Source organism: Caretta caretta, chromosome 2 (genome assembly GCF_965140235.1).
Source record: "Caretta caretta isolate rCarCar2 chromosome 2, rCarCar1.hap1, whole genome shotgun sequence".
Taxonomy (NCBI): Eukaryota; Metazoa; Chordata; order Testudines; family Cheloniidae; genus Caretta; species Caretta caretta.
The window spans coordinates 141,231,125-141,253,674 of record NC_134207.1 but is presented as its reverse complement, the minus strand read 5'-3'; the positions used below and the strand labels follow the sequence as shown (position 1 = coordinate 141,253,674).

Genomic DNA, 22,550 nt, shown 5'->3' with positions numbered 1-22,550 from the left:
GCTGTGTAGCAATGCAGTCCCGCTCTGCCAGCACCCAGGAGATGTAGGGTGACAGTGAGCTGAGCGGGCTCCATGCTTGCCGTGGTATGGCATCTGCACAGGTAACTCAGGAAAAAAGGAGCGAAACGATTGTCTGCCATTGCTTTCACGGATGGAGGGTCTGACGACATGTACCCAGAACCACCCATGACAATGTTTTTGCCCCATTAGGCGTTGGGATCTGAACCCAGAATTCCAAGGGGTGGCGGAGACTGCGGGAACTGTGGGAGAGCTACCCACAGTGCAGTGCTCTGGAAGTCGACGCTAGCCTCGGTACTGTGGAAGCACTCCACCGAGTTAATGCACTTAATGCACTTAGAGCATTTTGTGTGGGGACACACACAATCGACTATATAAAAACGATTTCTAAAAAACCGACTTCTATAAATTCGACCTAATTTCGTAGTGTAGACACACCCTTAGTATCTCTGACTGGCAGGGAATGTGAGGTTCTGCAACTTCGAAATTATAGACCCTTGAGATAATTAATTCTGACGTGTTAGTTAAGAGGGTTTATATCTAGTGTTGAGGAGTTCCAAATCTGAGATCAGAGTAACTGAAGGAATGTAATAATTAACAACAAATAGGTTGATGTATATACATACAGCCAGAGCCAATCCTATCCATAGCATGGGCTGGGGCAACTGCCCTGGGCACCACATTTTGTGGGGCTCCACGCTTTAGGATGCAGGGTCCAGGGCGGCCTGGGGGGCCTGGTGCTGGCAGCAGTGAGCAATCCAGCCCCAGCCCATCCTGCTCCACCCCACTGGCTCCTGGCGTCACCCGGGGGGAGGGGGCAGAAGCCAGAAAGAGGTGGGGCGGGAGTTTGGGGGAAGGGGCAGGGCAGGGGCGGGAAGAGGCAGGGCAGGGGCAGGAAGGGGTAGGGGCGGGGCTTGGGGGAAGGGGTGGAGTGGGGCCGTGGCCTGGGCCGGAGTGGGTGGTTGTCCTGGGCCCCACACCCCTCTAGGGATGGCCTTGCATACAGCATACATTTAGTGTAACATTTAATGGACAGCATCAGACAAGAGGTCCAGCTGTGGTAGTCAAGTCCCTTTTAAAAGCATCTGGTGCTGTTGTTTAAAAAAGAAAATTATATAGTTTAATTATACATTTCTATGCCCTAGTTACCACAAAACTTGTTTGGCAGCTAACTGGACATGCATAGACATTATTTATTTAGCAATAAAAACTAGTCTTACCTTTGCTGCTAGTAAATATTTGGCTTTACCTGAGAAATTTTTTTGTATTATTCTGAAAAAGGATGGATTATTTTCTACTTAAGAAATCACTTGGAGGTAGTAATTATAAAATGTTTAAGTTTTTTTCAAAATTGTCTTATTTATAGCAAGGTAATGATCTCTGTAGCTTTCTGAATAGAATCAGGAGATCTCAGATGCTCTGTAACCTGCTTTTCTTTTATCTGCTTCTGATGTATATTTGGCCCATAAAAGGTTTAGAGTTAAGGCTGGCTCTTTTCTGACCTTTATACTTAGTTATAATGAGCTCAGAATTAATCTACAGTGCTGACATTGACTCGACAGACATTGACTTGACACTGTCTGTCAGTATTTTATATTGATCCCCAAAACAATTGAGACTGACCTCAATCAGCAGAAGCTTATACAAGCTCATAAATATTTGGTTTAACTTATTTTCCACTTTGTAATCCTGAGCCAGAGTGTTGATACTAGTTATTTAATACATTATTACAAGATACTGTTGTGTTAATACAGATTATCATGTGGTTAACATCGCAATCAGTGGAGTTAACGTGGAATATAGTTGCTACTTAATTCTAAGTAGTAGCCCAGAGCAATATACTGTAGACAGCTGAAGCCATATATTTTATGTGGTTTTTCTTTAATTTTTCAAGTATATTGTAAATAACCTTTTCTAGTACAATATTTTTAAACTTTAGAATGATCCTCTCTCATGTCTTCTGTTTTTCTTATTTGGTTAGGCCATGCCTACACTACAAAATTAAGTCGACCTAATTTACGTCGGCATAGAACCACTGCAAGTAATTACATCGCTTGTGCATGTCTACAGTTTGCTCCTTCTGTTGGCGGTGCACATCCTCACCAGGAGAACTTGTATCAATTGTACTGTTAGTGTGGGGCATTGTGGGATAGTTCCTGAAAGCCGGTAACATTCGACGTGAGCAATGCAGTATTTACACTGACACTGCGTAGACCTAACTACACCGACCTTGACTCTTTGCCACCTGTGGAGGTGGAGTTATTAAGTTGGCATAGCAGGGCAGTTACATCGGCGGGACTGAAATTTAAGTGTAGAGAGTTCCATAGTTAGACTGACGTAAGCTGCCTACACCTAACTCTGTAGTGTAGACCAGGCTTTAGTGCCCTCATTTCCCCACATTACTTGCAGTTACTACTTTCTTGCAGCTTTTGGTTGGTTTCCTCCTCACCCCAAAATTCCTTTCAGTAGCTTTCCATGCTGATTGGGTAGACTGGCCCACCGTTGAAATCAATACATTTGTCAAACTGAACCTAGTTGTCCAGTTATTTGTGGTGAACTGTAATTTGCTACTAAAGACTTAAAGATGTATCTCTTTCCTATGATGTGTGTAATTACACACACACACACACACGATAACTGCATTGAAAAATGGAACACCTGTCACTCCCCACAGCTGTGGAGAGCCTATTCCCCAAGACCACTCTTTCCCTTTGGTTTCTGGGCTGTTGATGCTGCCAGGTTGGCCCCTCCTCAGCTAGTCTGGCAGTACCAGTCCTACTTGCCAGCTCCTGGTTATGGTGGTGATACATAACTACCAGGGGCAGCTCCATGTTTGAGCTTCTGTGAATTATTTAAGGAGTTTATTTGTAAACAGTCTGCATAAATTATATTCTTTAAAGAAATCATGTACATTTGGTGCTGGTGAAAGGCAACACCTTGATATACGAAGCTCTCTGTCTATCCCACATACACTGCCCTGCCAGCATTGCTCTTCGCTTTATCTGGGGCAATGGGACAGTTGAGTTTCCTTGGCTCATGAAGTTCTTGGCTTCTCTGCTGAATCTGCCAATTATCTGGGGCAATGTAGAGTGTGCTAGTGAGTTTGTGATGTGGCAGCTGAAACTTAGATCTCCTCTTGTAGAGACCACCAAACATCCACTAGATAGGCATAAATTTTAATCTGTACTGAGCTTGGCCAAATTCAAACCAGCAACCCACAGGTAAAAGGCTCAGTCGCTCACTAACAGTACCCTTAGGCATCTAGTCACCCAGTAAATGCTGATTTAATAGGGGGTTCTGTAGACACCTTTATTAAATCCAAAAAAGAAAATTTTACTTACTGGTGACGGTTATTCTCCGAGTCCCCTCTGTGGAGGGCCACTTATGGAGTTTGGTGCTCTCTGGTTTGATCTTAAATAACTCTACAAACAGTATGTCCATTATATAATTGGGTCCACTGGGTTACATAAGCACCCCCTTCTCCCATGACTTCGATGTTTGAGTCTTCATAAGTGAATGTATCCCTTCACTGCCTCAGTCCTTTCTTCCACACCATCGAGTCCTAAACTGAGATAAGAACTCTGAGAAAGAGGGGAAGGTGACAAGGAAATGTGAATGCAAAGAGGTGGCTCTCAAAGAACAACAGTTACCGGTAACAGTGTAGCAGCATGTTAGTCTGTATCCACAAAAAGAAAAGGAGTACTTGTGGCACCTTAGAGACTAACAAATGTATTTGAGCATAAGCTGGGACTGGGAGTGGATGTGTCATTACACAAAGTAAAACTATTTCCCCGTATTTATTCCTTCCCCCCCCACCCCCCCACTGTTCCTCACACGTTCTTGTCAACTGCTGGAAATGGCCCACCTTGATTATCACTACAAAAGGTTCCCCCCTCCCCCCGCTCTCCTGCTGGTAATAGCTCACCTTACCTAATCACTCTTGTTATAGTCTGTATGGTAACACCCATTGTTTCATGTTCTCTCTGTATATAAAATCTCCCCACTGTATTTTCCACTACATGCATCCGATGAAGTGAGCTGTAGCTCACGAAAGCTTATGCTCAAATAAATTTGTTAGTGTCCAAGGGGCCACAAGTACTCCTTTTCTTTTTGCAGTTACCGGTAAGTAACTGACCTTTCTTTTTTGAGGGCCTCCGTGCATTCCCCCATATGGGAGATGTGTGAGCAGTACCACCAAAAATGAATGGTAGGCTGAGGAGTTCTATAATTAAATAAATATTGCAGAACTACCTGCCCAAGTCTAGCTTCTAAACAGAAGGCCAGATTTAATGAATTGTGCTTAGTGAACGTGTGAGCCAAACTCCAAGTGGCTGCTCTGCAAATCTCCCTGCTTTAAATATGCCATGAAGCAGTACCTGTGGCCATGGTCTGAGTTAATTCATTGTATTTCAAACTATTATCAGTAATTGATTTTTCCTAACTGCATGGTATTCCCATTTAAAATAATCAGTGGAAGAAACTCCCAGGCCATTGAAATAGCAATTTAAAAAAAAATAAGCCTGTAATTATTACACCAAGATCATTGTTATCTTCATCTGAAATTATTCTTTCATGAGCTAAACAGAGTAGTAAATCCAGACTATTTTATTTGTAAGATTGTATAAAACATTTCAAATATATGGCTGAGATGTGCATCCTCAGAAATGCTCTCACAGGGTCTGAATCCAAACAGTACTTGCGTGTAGATAAGGTGGTTCTATGGAATTTCATAGTCTCCACACATCTTTTGTGTGCATTTCAGCAAAGGAAACATATAGATGATAAGCAGGCCTACAGTGTTTAGTGAGGTTGTATGAAGGACTTGTCTATTGTATTTTGTGGATTGAGGTTGAAAGAAAACTCTTTGATATGCAGAATTTTATGGTTATTCTGACACTCTGATCTGAGCATCAGGATCTGTCAAGATGCTGGCAGCAGAATTGCTTTTAAAACCTGAGATTAGCAAAGGTCTTAGCAGAGAAGTGAATTCAGCTCACTGATGTTCATTTGCTTTTTGAAATTTAAGATGTACATCTTTGCAAAGATAGCATCCAGCTCAAGGGTTTCTCTAGATGGACAACCTTGAAATAGTATAGGGAGAGAGCTGTACTTTCAGCTTAGTAATATTGAGAAGCAGTTACAAACCACCCAATTTGGCATGCAAATCACAGGTTTGAAAAATGGCCAGCATGCCTCTGTAACTTGCCTGCCCATCTCTCAGCATCTCTTCCAGCCAAAGCATTTCTTTTCAGGGACAATGTGCCTGTTGTCTAGAATTGTAAATTCATCACAGCCTAAAAGATGGTAAAGGGTTTTAAATATGCATTTATAAATTCTAAGAGGGGGAACAAGATTGGGTGGGTGGGTGTAGTGGGGCAGTGAAGAAAGGATGGGGGTAGGGTTGCCAGCTGTCCAGTTTTCAACCGCAACGCCCGGTCAAAAAGGGACTGATGCCAACCGGGCTGGTAAAAGTCAGTTCAGTCAGTGGCGCAGCGGGGGGCCCAGGGCTAAGGCAGGCTCCCTGCCTGCCCTAGCTCCATGTGCTCCCGGAAATGGCCCTCCAGGTCCCTGCAGCCCCTAGACACATGGGCAGCCAAGGAGGCTCTGCACTCTGCCCCCGCTCCTCAACCTTCTGCCCCAGTCCAGAGTCCTCTTCTGCACCCAAACTCCCTCCCAGAACCCACACACCCCCAATACCAAACCCTCTGCCTCAGCCCCCTCCTGCACCCCAAATCCCTCATCCCCAGCCCCACCCTGGAGCCCACACCCTCAGCTGGAGCCTGCACCCCCTCCTGCACCCTAAACCCCTCATCCCCAGAGCCCGAACCTCCAGCCGGAGCCCTCACCCCCTCCTGCACTCTGAACCCCTTGGCCCTAGCCCAGAACCCCCTTCTGCTCTCTGAACCCCTCATCCCTGGCCCCACCTCAGAGCCCAACCCCCTGCCCAGAGCCCATACACCCTCCTGCACCCCAACTCCCTGCCCCAGCCCAGAGCCCTCTCCCTCACCCCAAATCTTTCATCCTGGGCTCCACCCCAGAGTCCCCCTCCCGCACCCCAACCCCGTGCCCCAGCCCAGTGAAAGTGAGTGAGGGTGGGGGAGAGCAAGTAATTGAAGGAGGGGGGGATTGAGTGAGTAGGGGCAGAGCCTTGGAGAAGGGCTTCAGGGAAGGGGCCGCACAGGGGTGTTTGGTTTTGTCCTACTAGAAAGTTGGCAACCCTAGATGGGAGATTGAGGGGGATGGAGGTAATAAACGAATGACAAAAGAGTGGGGAAGAAATGTGAAAATGTAATGAAGGAGAGATTGTTGTGAAAGGAGAAAAAGAAAGTTGGATGAGAGGATGAAAAAATATGGGGAAGAGAAGGAAAAAAATAATTTTAAGAAGAAAAACAATGCAAAAACAGAAGGAAAGAATACTACATAGAGTAAAGGGAAAGAAAAAGTAATGAAGGAATAAAAAATGGAAACAAGCAAAAAAAGGGAGGAAGATACAGTACAGTAACTTTTATTTAATAAAGGTTAATGGAACAATAAAATAAAGTAATAATAATACAACTAAAAACTCAGGGTCTGGATGCACAATATTGCTGCTGCAGGATAGCAATTGCTCCAGCCAGACATGAATGATAACAGGTGCTGTTATTCAGTGGGAATCCTTATTTGCTCACTCTTTCAAAACATCTGCTGGATGCCAGTGTGTTATATGGACCAACTACCTATCAATCTCTAACACAGTTATGTAGTAATAGTGGAGTACAGAATTGTAAATTAGAATAATTCCATTACATAAATGAGGATGTAAAGACCAATCATACAAAGTATTGATAATGTTATGGAATGTGCTGAGCAGCCTCCATTCTGCTGATCTGTCAGGAGGCACTTGATATCTTACAGGACTGGACTCTACATTTGCAGGCACAAATCAATGTTTCAACTATGATGTTTCAAAACAGATTTTCTCCCTTTTTTCTTCTTGATGTGACACACATTTTCAGGACATTGAGTGAGTGACATCATCATAGGTGCTGGAAAGAGGGGTGCTCGGGGTGCTACCGCACCCCCTAGCTTGAAGCGGTTTCCGTCATATACAGGGCTTACAGTTTGGTTCAATGGATCTCAGCCCCCCCACTCTACAATTTGTTCCAGCACCTCTGGGCATCATGCCTGCTTATATGCAGAAATAACAACAAGGCCGCCATAATCCAATGTTTAGGGCCCTGAACTAGAAGTCAAGAGACCTAAATGATGTGTATTCTTGGGGAAAGTCATTCCACCTTCCTGTCTCAGTCCCCACATCTGTAAAATGGAGATAATGATATTTACCTTCCTTGTAAAGCATGGATGGAAAAAAATAATTTCTAAATAAAGATAGCCTGGGGACCCTTTGCATATAGTGGACTGAATTTGCATGCTGCTGCTGACATTATTATTTATTATTATTGTAGTAGTACAGCAGTGCCTAGACGCCCCAACCAAAACTGCGACCCCATTGTACCAGGTACTGTCAAACCAAATAGAAAAGACATTCTAGTGGACTGACCCGGCCAGGCATAAAGTGAGTCACAGAACATGTCTTTGAGGGCACAAATACACTTCACAAAAAATATGCTTGGCATATGCACGAGTTAAGCTATGATTGATTACTTATACTGTGTAGACACTCCTCTATTTACATAAGAACGGCCATACTGGGTCAGGACAAAGGTCCATCTAGCCCAGTATCCTGTCTTCCAACCGTGGCCGATGCCAGGTGCTTCAGAGGGAATGAACAGAACAGGTAATCATAGAATCATAGAATGATAGAATATCAGGGTTGGAAGGGACCTCAGGAGGTCATCTAGTCCAACTCCCTGCTCAAAGCAGGACCAATCCCCAACTAAATCATCCCAGCCAGGACTTTGTCAAGCCTGACCTTAAAAACTTCTAAGGAAGGAGATTCCACCACCTCCTTAGGTAACCCTTTGCAGTGCTTCACCACCCTCCTAGTGAAAAAGTTTTTCCTAATATCCAATCTAAACCTCCCCCACTGCAACTTAAGACCATTACTCCTCGTTCTGTCATCTGCTACCACTGAGAACAGTCTAGAGCCATCCTCTTTGGAACCCCCTTTCAAGTAGTTGAAAGCAGCTATCAAATCCCCCCTCATTCTTCTCTTCCGCAGACTAAACAATCCCAGTTCCCTCAGCTTCTCCTCACAAGTCATGTGTTCCAGTCCCCTAATCATTTTTGTTGCCCTCCGCTGGACGTTTTCCAATTTTTCCACATCCTTCTTCTAGTGTGGGGCCCAAAACTGTACACAGTACTCCAGATGAGGCCTCACCAATGTTGAATAGAGGGAATGATCACGTCTCTCAATCTGCTGGCAATGCCCCTACTTATACATCCCAAAATGCCATTGGCCTTCTTGGCAACAATGGCACACTGTTGACTTATATCCAGCTTCTTGTCCACTGTAACCCCTAGGTCCTTTTCTGCAGAACTGCTGTCTAGCCATTCGGTCCCTAGTCTGTAGCGGTGCATGGGATTCTTCCGTCCTAAGTGCAGGACTCAGCCCTTGTCCTTGTTGAACCTCATCAGATTTCTTTTGGCCCAATCCTCTAATTTGTCTAGGGCCCTCTGTATCCTATCCCTACCCTACAGCGTATCTACCTCTCCTCCCAGTTTAGTGTCATCTGCAAACTTGCTGAGGGTGCAATCCACGCCATCCTCCAGATCATTAATGAAGATATTGAACAAAACTGGCCCGAGGACCGACCCTTGGGACACTCCACTTGATACCGGCTGCCAACTAGACATGGAGCCGTTGATCACTACACGTTGAGCCCAACAATCTAGCCAACTTTCTATCCACCTTATCATCCATTCATCCAGCCCATACTTCTTTAACTTGCTGGCAAGAATACTGTGGGAGACCATGTCAAAAGCTTTGCTAAAGTCAAGGAACAACACGTCCACTGCTTTCCCTTCATCCACAGAGCCAGTTATCTCGTCATAGAAAGCAATTTAGATTAGTCAGGCATGACTTTCCCTTGGTGAATCCATGCTGACTGTTCCTGATCACTTTCCTCTCCTCTAAGTGCTTCAGAATTGATTCCTTGAGGACCTGCTCCATGATTTTTCCAGGGTCTGAGGTGAGGCTGACTGGCCTGTAGTTCCCAGGATCCTCCTTCTTCCCTTTTTTAAAGATGGGTACTACATTAGCTTTTTTCCAGTTGTCCGGGATCTCCCCCGATCGCTATGAGTTTTCAAAGATAATGGCCAATGGCTCTGCAATCACATCTGCCAACTCCTTTAGCAGTGCATCTGGCCCCATGGACTTATCCTCATCCAGCTTTTCTAAATAGTCCCGAACCACTTCTTTCTTCACAGAGGGCTGGTCACGTCCTCCCCATGCTGTGCTGCCCAGTGCAGCAGTCTGGGAGCTGGTCTTGTTCGTGAAGACAGAGGCAAAAAAAGCATTGAGTACATTAGCTTTTTCCACATCCTCTGTCACTAGGTTGCCTCCCTCATTCAGTAAGGGGCCCACACTTTCCTTGACTTTCTTCTTGTTGCTAACATATGTGAAGAAACCCTTCTTGTTACTCTTAATATTTCTTGCTAGCTGCACCTCCAGGTGTGATTTGGCCTTCCTGATTTCACTCCTGCATGCCCAAGCAATATTTTTATACTCTTCCCTGGTTATTTGTCCAATCTTCCACTTCTTGTAAGCTTCTTTTTTTGTGTTTAAGATCAGCAAGGATTTCACTGTTAAGCCAAGCTGGTCGCATGCCATATTTACTATTCTTTCTACACATCGGGATGGTTTGTCCCTGTAACCTCAATAAAGATTCTTTAAAATACAGCCAGCTCTCCTGGACTCCTTTCCCCCTCATGTTATTCTCCCAGGGGATCCTGCCCATCAGTTCCCTGAGGTTGTCAAATTCTGCTTTTCTGAAGTCCAGGGTCCGTATTCTGCTGCTCTCCTTTCTTCCCTGTATCAGGATCCTGAACTCGACCATCTCATGGTCACTGCCTCCCAGGTTCCCATCCACTTTTGCTTCCCCTACTAATTCTTCCCGGTTTGTGAGTAGCAGGTCAAGAAGACCTCTGCCCCTAGTTGGTTCCTCCAGCACTTGCACCAGGAAATTGTCCCCTACACTTTCCAAAAACTTCCTGGATTGTCTGTGCACCGCTGTATTGCTCTCCCAGCAGATATCAGGGTGATTGGAGTCTCCCATGAGAACCAGGGCCTGCAATCTAGTAACTTCTGTTAGTTGCCGGAAGAAAGCCTTATCCACCTCATCCCCCTGATCCAGTGGTTTATAGCAGACTCCCACCACGACATCACCCTTGTTGCTCACGCTTCTAAACTTAATCATCAAATGATCCATTTCCTGTCATCCATTCTCAGGTTCTGGCAATACCGAGGCTAGGGACACCATCCCTGCCACTCTGGCTAATAACCATTGATGGACCTATCCTCCATGAATGTATCTAGTTCTTTTTTGAACCCTGTTATAGTCTTGGCCTTTACAACCTCCTCTGGTAATGAGTTCCACAGGTTGACTGTGTGTTGTGTGAAAAAATACTTCCTTTTTTTTTTGTTTTAAACCTGCTGCCTTTATTTGGTGACCCCTAGTTCTTGTGTTATGAGTAGGAGTAAACAACACTTCCTTATTTACTTTCTCCACACCTGTCATGATTTTATAGACCTCTATCATATTCCCCTTTAGTCCTCTCTTTTCCAAGCTAAAAAGTCCCAGACTTTTTAATTTCTCCTCAGATGGAAGCTGTTCTATACCCCTAATCATTTTTGTTCCCTTTTCAGAACCTTTTCCAGTTCCAATATACTTTTTTGAGAAGGGGCGATCACATTTGCACGCAGTATTCAATATGTGGGCATACATTGGTGTGACGTTCCCCTCTGGTGTTATCTGGACCAGTGGTCTGCTAGGTCACTCCAATCCTTGACTCTGGGAGCCAACCTTACCCTGCTCTGCTGTGAGAACCCCCACTCCTGGACTGTTCACACACAACCTCTAGCATGTAAGCTGCTTCTTGGATTGTGCAACCAAATGACACTAGCCAATATCTCTGGTCCCAGATACAACCCTAGGAACCTCCGTCTTGCAGTGTCCAGTTATGTCCACTGGACACCACACACTTATATGAGTTCGTCAATTTAACAAAGACATTGATATGTACCAGGCTTGTTATCCCGAGGGGAGTCTCTGAAACGCTTCAAAGTAAACACATTGCTTCAGGTAGAATAAACAAAGAAATTTATTAAACTATAAAGATAGATTTTAAGTGATTATAAGTCAAAGCATAACAAGTCAGATTTGGTCAAATGAAATAAAAGCAAAACACATTCTAAGCTGATCTTAACACTTTCAGTGCTCTTATAAACTTAGATATTTCTCAGCACAGGCTGGCTGGTTGGTCTTCAACCAGGCTCTCCCCTTTGATCAGCGCTTCAGTCACTTGGTGTGGTGTCTGTAAATATAGGTGGAAGAGAGAGGAAGAGCATGGAAAACGTCTCTCCCTTTTGTCATGTTCTTTCTTCCCTCTTGGCTTTGCTCCCCCCCTTCAGTGCCAGGTGAACATTACCTCATCACAGTTCCAAACTGACCAAAGGAAGGGGGGTGATTCCTTCGAGAGTCCAACAGATTCTTTTGTTGCTGCCTAGGCCGGCGCTCTTTGTTCCTGTGAGGCTGGGCTGGGTTTGTCCTATATATGCCCTGATGAGGTATGAACTGCCTCTCAGCTCTTGGAGAATGTGACATTATTGACATAAACAGTGACCATATAGATCATTGTTGCAACCAGGGTCCTATGGTTGCACCAATTCTTGTACGGAGGAGGCCAAGTGTGGTGTCTATGGAAAGGTTGTAGTTTGTTGGTTGTGATTATGTTGTCTGTATGTGTGTAACATTTTTGTATTTGAAGTTATGAATATTGGCTATGTACTTGTTTGATTTTAAATAGCCTCAGTGAAGCATTTGGTGAGCTTCTTGAGAAAGGACTCTTCTCAGTAAGTGCCCAATCAAGAAACACTTAACTGACAATGGACTTTGGGAGATGCCAATCCACATCTGAGCTTTCCTGGGAATGTTCAAACTGACATATAAGTAATGGCGTCAGCCTGGAAAAAGCTGAATCATTCATACACATGTGACTTGCCCAGGTGGCTACAGACTCCATCTTGTTACTGTGATTTTGCACAGAAGAACAAAGGGGTTTACACCCACAAGAGAGAATATAAAAGGCCCTGGAAACTCCTCCATTTTGTTTTCAGCTGGCTCAAAAGATAGCCTCTCTACCCCAAAGAGATGCCTGAAAGAAACTGGAACAAAGGACAGTAACTACAGGGGTGTGAGTGATTGCTGGACTCAGACTAGGAAGGAGTCTAGTCTGAGAAAGAAGCTTATTGGAACATCTCTGAGGGTGATGTATTATTTTCCTACTGTATTAGGTTTAGATTTGCGTGTTTTTGTTTTATATTGCTTGGTAATTTACTTTGTTCTGTCTGTCATTACTTGGAACCACTTAAATCCTATTTTTTATACTTAATAAAATCACTTTTTGCTTATTAATTGATCCAGAGTAAGTAATTAATTCCTGGGAGAGCAAACAGCTGTGCATATCTCTCTATCAGTGTTACAGAGGGTGGACAATTTATGAGTTTACTCTGTATAAGCTTTATACAGAGTAAAACAGATTTATTTGGGGTTTGGACCCCATTGGGAACTGGGTATCTGAGTGCTAGAGGCAGGAGCACTTCTTAAGCTGTTTTCACTTAAGTCTGCTGCTTGTGGGGGACGTGGTTCAGACCTGGGTCTGTGTTTGCAGCAGGCTAGCGTGTCTGGCTCAACAAGACAGGGTACTGGAGTCCCAAGCTGGCAGGGAAAATGGGGTCAGAGGTAGTCTCAGCACATCAGGTGGCAGTCCCAAGGGGGTCTCTGTGACCCAACCCATCACAGAGAGTTTTTGCCTGGGCTTATTTTAAGCCACGAGGCTACATTTTCAGCCTCATAACTACATACATGAAATTATAACCTATAACCTTACTATAACATTACTGTAACAACAATGCTTAGTGCATCGTAAGCCTTCTGAAGACACCCGACATGACAAACTTTGCATTGGATACCACATAATCATTTTACAAGGATGAACATGGGGGTGCTGGGTGTTCCCCCGAGGTAGAGAGCATCACACATGGATTTATATACAGGCAATATGATATTCCCGTCTTATTATCTATCCCTCTCTTAAAGATTCCCAACATTCTGCTAGCTTGTCTGACTAGCACTGCACATTGAGTGGATGTTGTCAGAGAACTCCACAATGACTCCAAGATCTTTTACTTGAACGGTAACAGCTAATTTAGACCCCATCATTTTATATGTATAGTTGGGATTATGTTTTCCAATGTGCATTACTTCGCATTTATCAACAGTGAATTTCATCTGCCATTTTCTTGCCCAGTCACCCAGTTTTGTGAGATCCCTTTGTAATTCTTCGCAGTCTGCTTTGGACTTAACTATCTGGAGTAGTTTTGTATAATCTGCAAATTTTGCCACCTCGCTGTTTACCCCTTTTTCCAGGTTGTTCATCTATGTGTCTGATAATTCTGCTCTTTACTATAGTTTCAACCAGTTTGTCCGGTACTGAAGTTAGGCTTACTGGCCTGTAATTGCTGGGATCACCTCTGGAGCCTTTTAAAAAAAGGCTTCACATTAGCTATCCTCCAGTCATCTGGTACAGAAGCTGATTGAAATGATAGGTTACATATCACAGTTAGAAGTTCTGCAATTTCACATTTGAGTTCTTTCAGAACTCTTGAGTGAATACCATTTGGTCCTGGTAACTTATTACTGCTCAGTTTAACAATTTGTTACAAAACCTCCTCTAATGACACCTCAATCTGGGACAGTTGCTCAGATTTGTCACCTAAAAAGAATGGCTCAGGTTTGGGAATCTCCCTCACAACGACAACTGTGAAGACCAATGCAAAGAATTCATTTAGTTTCTCTGCAATGGCCTTATCATCCTTGAGTGATCTTTTAAAAGCTCAATCGTCCAATGGCCCTGCTTGTTCTTTAGTAGGCTTCCTGTTTCTGATGTACTTAAAAAAAAATTGCTATTATTTTTTGAGTCTTTGGCTAGCTGTTCTTCAGATTCTTTTTTGGCCTTCCTAATTGTATTTTTCACTATTATGCTCCTTTCTGTTTTCCTCACAAGGATTTAACTTCCACTTCTTAAAGGATGCCTTTTTGCCTCTCACTGCTTCTTTTACTTTGGCACGGTGACACTTTTTTTGATTCCCTTACTATGTTTTTTAATTTCGGGTATACATTTAAGTTGAGCCTCTATTGTGGTATCTTTAAAAAGTTACTGGGTCTTGTGCTGTGCACCACTTTGCAAGGTGAAACAGTACCATCCTTGGAAAAAGTGAGTTTAGTTGTATTTAATGCAATGCATAAGAAATTAAACAGCACAAGGTTTCCATAAGCAAGTAATACTGTATAAATTGTACAGGTTCTCTCCAAGCTAGTCATGGAGTGAATGAAAAACAGATACTTGAGCTGGACAACAATCTCTCTCCAGGTTTTTAAATAAGAGACATGCACAGAGACAACCCATAACTCTTGATGGTGGCTGGGGAGCACAATTTAAAGGTTGGGGCGGGCACATGACCACCCCTTTCCATGCATGCGTCACCTCTGGGCCCTTTCCCGCTCCCCCTGCGCCTCCCATGCCCTCTTGAGTCCACTCCCCTCAGAGAGCTCCTTCCTAACTTACTTCTCCCATTGCCTCCCCCCTGCGGGCCAGAGCAGGCTCTGATACCTACCACCAAGCAGGTTACTGCAGCTGCGAGCAAAGAAGAGACGGGATTCAGAGGGCTTCCCCATACCTCCTCTGATGTTGCTGTGCTGCCAGCCCCATCTCTCTTCCCTGCTCCAGGTGTCTCCTAGCAGGACTGAGCGGGAGTGCTTGGTGCTGGTGTTGGTGCCTTTCCCAGGCACGTCCCGCTCAGGCGCACTCAGCCAGACTCCCACCATGGCAGAAATTGGGGGAGGGGGACTCGTGACACCACATGTCCCTATCCCCACACAGGACAAAGAACTGTACACTGAACATAGTATTCTTGTTAGGAAGCACACCAAGCATACAGACCAACACACTCTTTGATGTTAGAAAGTATTTTCCCCCCATTCTGCAGCTTCCTAGTGCCATGCTTCCTCATTCGCAATCCCCTTTCACACCTTCTCAGTGCTGTGACTTTCTCCCACTCCCACTAAACTACTGTATGTATAGCAGCCCAAGGTTACTGCCACTATGGATCAGACTTTACATCTGTCATTAATAGTCAGCAATAGCATGCAATTCAAATATAACCATGGTAACTTCTTTTTAGAGCTTCATGAAGCTTTTGTAGCAAACCTGAAATCACACAATACTCACCTGGTTTCAGGTTAGGTACAAACTCTCTAGAGTTCACCTAGGTTCACTGACACACTGATGAACTTTTCAAGAGAACCTGGGCCAAATTCATGGCTTTGTATGAAAACCATGACAGGTTGAACTAAACATAATGTGAAATTTGACATTTATGACTGTTTTATTTTGAGTCTGTGTTTCTTTGAACCTAAAATTTGAAGCAAACCTCAGGGTACATAAACCCCTGTGGATTGAAATTGAAGAGGTTTGCATGAATCCCTGTGATATTGAACAGCTGAGTTCCACACAGCTCTGCTTAGAATCATAGACTTTAAGATCTTAATTTTCTTTGTTACTTTGCTGCTATTTTTTTGTCTTCACTTGAAGTTAGATCCAATCCCCTGGGGAGCTTTGACTATGATTTCCCCCACCCCATTCCCCATCTGTGTCAACTAGCCCAATCTGTAGTTATATTTTTGGCAACATGAAGAGCATCTTTAACAGTAATTAACATAGAGATTTTTTAAAAATTCATTTATTTGTATGTAATGTTATTGTTTTAAATATCCTCACTATTCTGATGTTCTCTAGATATCCCTGGTTGAACAGAAGTGTTTCTGCTACATTGAGGCCTTCAGATTATGCAGAGAGATACTTACAGATCAAGAGGCCAGTCCTGCAAACCTTCTGGGCACAGAGATTCCATTAGTGTTAATTGTCTTCATTGTCCTTATTTGTGGCTTGATCCTGCTTCCACTGAAGTCAATAGGAGTTGTGCCATCGACTGCAACATGAGCAGAATTGGGGCATTGGTTCATATTATGGGTCCAGTTGAAAATGAGCGTAAATCATTGCAATTCTAATTTGGTATTTTTTTACACCTAGTTTGCACTCACTTTGTACTGAACTAAGTGATGACACAAGGTGCAGAACCACTATGCATTTGGCCTTCAATTTCTTTGATTCTCGCACAATTTAAACTCCTGTTTTAGGTTGTCTATGAAATTGCTTGAGTTTCAAGGAAGTTTCCGGTTACACAAATGGGTTGGTGGGATTTGGCAAACCTCAGAGAAGGCTGAGACTGAAAACATTGTTAACACTACGACTACAGATCTATCTAAAACCATTTAACTGGCAAAAAATTTGCTTTTCCTGCCTTCCAGAAGAAGTGTAGGACTGTGTTGGTGCAAACAACTGCTGAGGAAAACTGCACCAAATGTGCTGCGACAAATTTCTTTTAAAAATTGCTCTGTGTGAATTACAATCTGCTTCAGTAACATTTCTGGATATACTTGACAGCCATGCATCGCAGAATATCCAACTGGACTGCAGAGTGAGATGACAGTACGTTTTTTACAGCTCACAGTAGTTAAGCTGTGATTGTTGCAGCTGCCTGACGGACTGCATTATTATACAAACCATCAAACCATCATAAAATAAATGACAAGTGAAGGGAAAACTGTTTTGAATGAGTCATAATGGCACTAGATGTTTGTCATCTTCTGTTAGTCCAGTTGTAAGGGCTTGATGTTTTAATTGGTCTTCAGGCTGTTAGCTCTGTAACACTTATTATTTTAGCCAGTGATAGTCTTCCAGTGCTCTTCATATCCCTGCTGACACCAGTGACAGTGGCACACAAGCCAAAGGAAATGAAAGGCAGCAATGGCCATTTTTGGAGAGTAAAACTTGACAGCAGAACATCAGTCACATTGATTTTACTGTGAAGCCAGTAAAGCTGCCCCACTGGCCTATTGCTAGTGAGTGGCCCAGTGGCTCTCCACAGCCAGGCAGGGAAAGAAATGGTGAAAAAGAGCAAAAAGAGAACACAAATAATCCCTTTGTCTAATATCAACCCACCCAAAGTTCTGTTGAGATTTTCAGCTCTGTCTTGTGCAACCAGACATTAATCAAACTCGATGATTTTAGAGAACAGGAACCAGCTGCCTGCATATCTCCATGGCAGTATCTTGTCCAGTTCTTTGACAATATGTGCGTACAATGAATAACTTCACACTTGCATCAGACCTTTCATTTTCAAAGAGTTTTAGGGGTCAGTTTGGTTTTCCCACAAGCCCAGTGTATGGGGCAGAATGTCTTTGCACGGCCCTAATAGCAGACCCTGATGATTCTGTGTTTTGGCTTCCTCCATTCCAGCCCGATAACTGGCACAGCCTACATCCCCTAGTGCTGCTGTGCTGGCCGGCACACTGAAGGTGGTGGAACCACACAGCTCCACCTGTTCCCTATCCCTTCCCACCAGTATGAATTGGGGGACACATCGTAGCCCCACACAGGCTATTCTTCCCTCTGTGCTACTGTCCACTGTATGGGTAACTGGTACAGGAAAGTCTTACTATGACATGCCACAATGTGGTTCTTAGCTATTCCCCACAAACAACCGCTGAGGTGGGTAAGTAGGAGTGTTATTACATCAGTTTTTATAGAGGGGAAAGCCACACTCAGAGTCAATGTCAGAGCTGGGATTAGAACCCAGGCTCCTGTTCCCATGCTCCAGTCAGACCATCATGACACTTTAAGAGTAAATGCTAATGACTGCAGCATGTGAAAAAGGATGTGAGAGAATGGTATAGTATTAAGTAGCCATGGCTTGCGTATTTGATAGCTGCTAGTGGTCAATTTCAAGCAGTTTCAAGTTTCAAGCAGTTTCAAAAGTTTCAAGCAGTCTAAACCTCAGATTTCAGAGTAACAGCCGTGTTAGTCTGTATTCGCAAAAAGAAAAGGAGTGCTTCTAAACTTTCCACAGTATGCATCCGATGAAGTGAGCTGTAGCTCACGAAAGCTCATGTTCAAATAAATTGGTTAGTCTCTAAGGTGCCACAAGTCCTCCTTTTCTAAACCTCAGAGTGATTCTTAACTCTAATATTTTTCAGTAGTGATAACTCTTCTCTCCCTTGTTTTATCCTTCTACAGGGCATATAACCATTACAAACTACTTGTTGAACTATTTTCCTGGTCTTGATATTGAGAAGAGGAATGTATTTGGATTCACAGCACTGATGAAATCTGCAATGCAAGGCCGAACTGAATGTGTCAGAGCCTTAATGTTGGCAGGTATTTGAAATTCTTTGCTTCATCAGTACTTCTTGCTCTGAATAGGATAGCAGTAAATCTATGAAAAGCTGGCCTTTCCAGTATTTACTTTATTGAGAGGCATGGTGGAGCTATTGATACAAATGAAAACAATTTCTGAATGTCTTGTAAATACAGAAGTGAAGCAGTTTTATTTATTAATTATTATTATTGTTACAATAGTACTTTACACTGCTCTTGAATTTCCATCTGAGCAGCTCAGCAGAAATTACAAGCATTCATTGGTTTAGACTTGCATCATCCATGAGAAGTAGATAAGTAAGTTGGGGACTTAGGTGAGGGAGGCATGGCACCCTACAGCCCTGCTAGTGCATCCCAGCCCCTCCACCCCAATCTCAATGCACCCCCAGCTCTGCCAATTCACCCCAACCCTCTGAGCCCCAATCCCCTGCAGCCAAACCTTCCTGTAGCTTAATCCCCTCCAGCGCTGCCAGTGCACCCCAGCACTGCTATGAGTAAGTGATGGAAGAACATTCATTGAGAAATTGGAAGGTTCTTCGCTGACTGAAAAATGTGTGCTGTATGGCATAGAAATACTTTCTCTTAAACATAAAACAGTCAGTATTGTGGAGCAGAAATCCTGTCTGTGATTTCTCTCCCCAGCCCTGCCACAAACTCCACCCTCCAACCATTCAGAAATGTGACCAGAAACACCATTCCACTGTCATATAGTTGTCCTTCACTCCAGGGACTGCATGTGAGCCAGGCTGTGGGAGGGGGGGGGAATTAATAATAATAGAAATGTTTGTATGTCAGGGAGTGAAGATTTCAGGGAGATGAGTTCCCTGCTTGTGGTGGGGGGCCTGTATACAGCGTTGGGGAGGGGCCAAGTTGGAGGGGGGAATGCAGTGAATGGGTCAGGGCCATGAATAGGGATGTGTGGTGAAGCAGGGCTGGTGTGTGTATGTGTGTTTACATGGGGCGGTGGGGGGCGCTCAGTATGCAAGTCCCAGGACATGATATGTACAGCTGTCTAAATGACCACTAACACCTAACAACACCATATGTTTACCTGTTAAAAAAACTATGAAATTCAATGGCAAAGAACTATGTTAACAAAGAGTTAAGGTTGCTTGGCAGTATGTCGTCATGCCCATGCTCTTTCAACAGTGCCCCAATACACCCCATTAACATAAATACCTTTACTCTGCCAGCCTCACAGTTGTGGAAATGTCCAAATTCTTCACCTCCTTTTACAACCCAGTCACTGTCACCCACCAGGATTCCACCTAACACTATCAAAGGACATAAAGGTAGCACAAGCCACCTTCCCTCTATCCTCTTTGAGCAATGCCTCAATATGCACATGCTCACACTGGCTCTTGGTACTGTAAGATTCAGATCCTCACACACAGTCACACACTTAGCCAACTCCCCAGGAAGAACATAACACATATACACTTTAAGAACCACTTCACACCTTTGATAGTCTTTTACCCTGAGGGTACATCTACATTTCAGCTCTGTGATTCCCCGCTCATGTAGACTTAAAGCTAATGTGCTAAAAACATCAATGTAGCTGGGGTTGCATGGGTAGTGGCTTCGGCTATCCACATGGTCCCCCTGGGCACACGCTAGACAGATAGCCCAAGTCACCCCCTGTGCTGCCCGGGCTACACCGATATGTTTAGCATGCTAGTTTGAGCAGAGGTACCATGGGTACATCTATGCGAACTAGGAATCACAGTCCCACCTCAAATGTAGATATACCATATGTCACACTGTCTGGAGTAGCTCAACACTGAGAGTACCAGCTTCAGGGCAGACTGTCAAAAACAGGGCAGACCCCCCCCCCAAAAAAAAAAAAAACTGATGGTGTGTTCTATAATCAGATTTCACCAACCCAGTAAGAAGTGTGAACTCCTTGATCACTATAACAGTCTTACCATGGAGTCACAGACAATAACCTTGACCTCTCCAGTCTATCTTGTCACCCAGGCAAGTTGGACTTCGTGATAAATGGTCACTTACACCAAAAATCACACCATATTCAGGTTGTTTCCAGTTCCAAGAGACCAGTCACTTACCCCAGATCAATTGTTACCCTAGATCTTTCACCAAAGACAGGCTTGTAGCCAATCCTGTAATGAACTATCTAAAGATTTATTAAATAGGAAAAAGAAGTGAGAGTTATTTACAGATTAAAGCAAGCAAAAACATATACATGCAAATGAGTTATTACCTATCTCCTGAGAGTCAAAGTGTCTTTTGGGGCATACACAGGAGGTAACCCCTGGGGATCTCTGGCTTCAGTTTGGTGTCTCTAGCCCTGTCAGAGTTCAAACAGGAAAGAGATGGAAAATTTTCCTGAGACTTCTTAAGTCAGGTAAAGCCTAGCAAGGATATGTATCATATTGTTAATGCTGAAAATGTGCAGTATGCAGGAATAAGCTTATCTTGTGAATTTAGTAGCAATACAAGGGTACAAGGGAAAGCTAATGTTCTTCTTTGAGTAGTGTCCCTATGGGTGCTCCACTTTAGGTGTCTGTGTGCCCCTGCACCTCTAATCGGAGATTTTTGGTAGCAGTCTCCTGTTGAGCCCCCGCATGTGCTCTCCTTCCCTTGTGGTCTGCCTCCAGGCTATTTAGCACTGCAAGGGAGAACCCCCACTCACTTCCTTCTCTACAGAATGAGCAGTTGTCCCTTCCTTATCTGTGTCATTAGCATAAGTAGTGTTTGTTTTGTTACCTTTGTTCTCTAAAAGTACTCAGGCTAGTGTTTTGTTTTATTTATTTTATTCCTTTGGTTTAAAAAGAAAAGAGAAAAAGGAAAAGAATTTCACTTTCCTTCCCTGTCCGGGGGCATTCTCCCCCCCCGCCCCAGACATCTAGTAGACTCATAATTATTTTTTTTTTCAGTTAAAAAGAAAAGACGATGTTTTTCTGCATATTCCTCCCTGCTAGAGGATAATACCCTCTGCCCAGAGGCTTGCCTGGATCTCTCTGCTCCAAGCGGTGCCTCTCCTGCCAGGAGTCAGTTCCTATAATGGCCAGACACTCTCACTGTGCCTGGGAGACCCTCACAGAAGTGCTTTACCTGCCACACCTAAAACTGCAGCCTCACAGGAGCCGGGAGCTGAAGTTAAAATTCTTCCCGATAGAGAAAACACTTCAGTCTGCAGGGGACTCCGGCGGGTGGTGACCCCGGATCATCCCTGGAGCCTTCACTTCCAAAGGGGTCGAGTGGTGAAGAGGAGGAGAGAGAGAGAGAAAGAAGCCGCCACAAGCAGACTCCCCCTGGAAAGGCTCCTCCAAGCAACTGGCCAGCCAGAGGGGTGTTCCCCAGTGCAGCCATCTTGGTAGGACAATACCAGCAGAGGAACCTCCTGCTGCGAGCTAAGCGGCAGCTCTGGTTCAGCATGGGGCTTCCTGCTGTGAGCTCTGCCCTGCTCTGAGCTCTGCTCTCCCCACCGACAAGGGGCTTCTGTAAGCTCTGTGCTGCTCTGAGCTCTACTCTGTACCAAGCAGGCACAGTTACCCTACCATCTCGACACGGAGAAGCCCTGCTGTGAGCTCTGCTTGGGCACCAAGACACCAGAGGCTTCCACCCTCATGCTCTGAGGCAACAATACCATCCCCAAAGGAGAGGGGACAGTTATTGTACCATCTCTGACAGGTTTCAGAGTAACAGCCGTGTTAGTCTGTATTCGCAAAAAGAAAAGGAGGACTTGTGGCACCTTAGAGACTAACCAATTTATTTGAGCATGAGCTTTCATGAGCTACAGCTCACTTCATCGGATGCCACAAGTACTCCTTTTCTTTCTTCGTACCATCTCTAAAAGAGCGGCATAGAGAAACCCTTCAGTACCAGATGCAACAAAACTCCCATCTAGGAAGTGTTCTGCACCTTCCCAACCATTGATACCGACTACAGACACTCCTCTGGGGTTCCGGATGAGCCCATGGTAACACAGGTGCTCGGATACTCTGGAGACCTGTGGCCTCAGTACCCAGGGAGAGACAATTACCATACCGTCTCTAAAAAAGTGGCACCAA

General features: G+C 44.2%; 1 protein-coding gene and 1 long non-coding RNA gene across 7 annotated transcripts in view; one reads left to right on the top strand and one right to left on the bottom strand.

The window, feature by feature from the left end:
* Positions 1-22,550, bottom strand: part of LOC125632014 (uncharacterized) — an 83,449-nt gene that overhangs the window by 20,444 nt on the left and 40,455 nt on the right. For 4 of the 6 annotated variants that reach the window (XR_007355138.2, XR_007355137.2, XR_007355136.2 and 1 more), the window contains exon 3: positions 16,104-16,228. This is a non-coding gene — a long non-coding RNA (uncharacterized LOC125632014). Of the gene's footprint in view, positions 1-3,359; positions 3,600-16,103; positions 16,229-22,550 lie in introns of all 6 variants that reach the window. The other 2 variants (XR_012667088.1, XR_012667089.1) reach the window with 2 other exon arrangements.
* The window catches only part of ANKRD33B (ankyrin repeat domain 33B), a 107,499-nt gene that overhangs the window by 72,000 nt on the left and 12,949 nt on the right, over positions 1-22,550 (top strand). Inside the window, exon 3 of the mRNA XM_048839604.2 lies at positions 18,376-18,516. Within this exon, the coding sequence (XP_048695561.1) occupies positions 18,376-18,516 (141 nt within the window). The remainder of the gene's footprint in view (positions 1-18,375; positions 18,517-22,550) is intronic.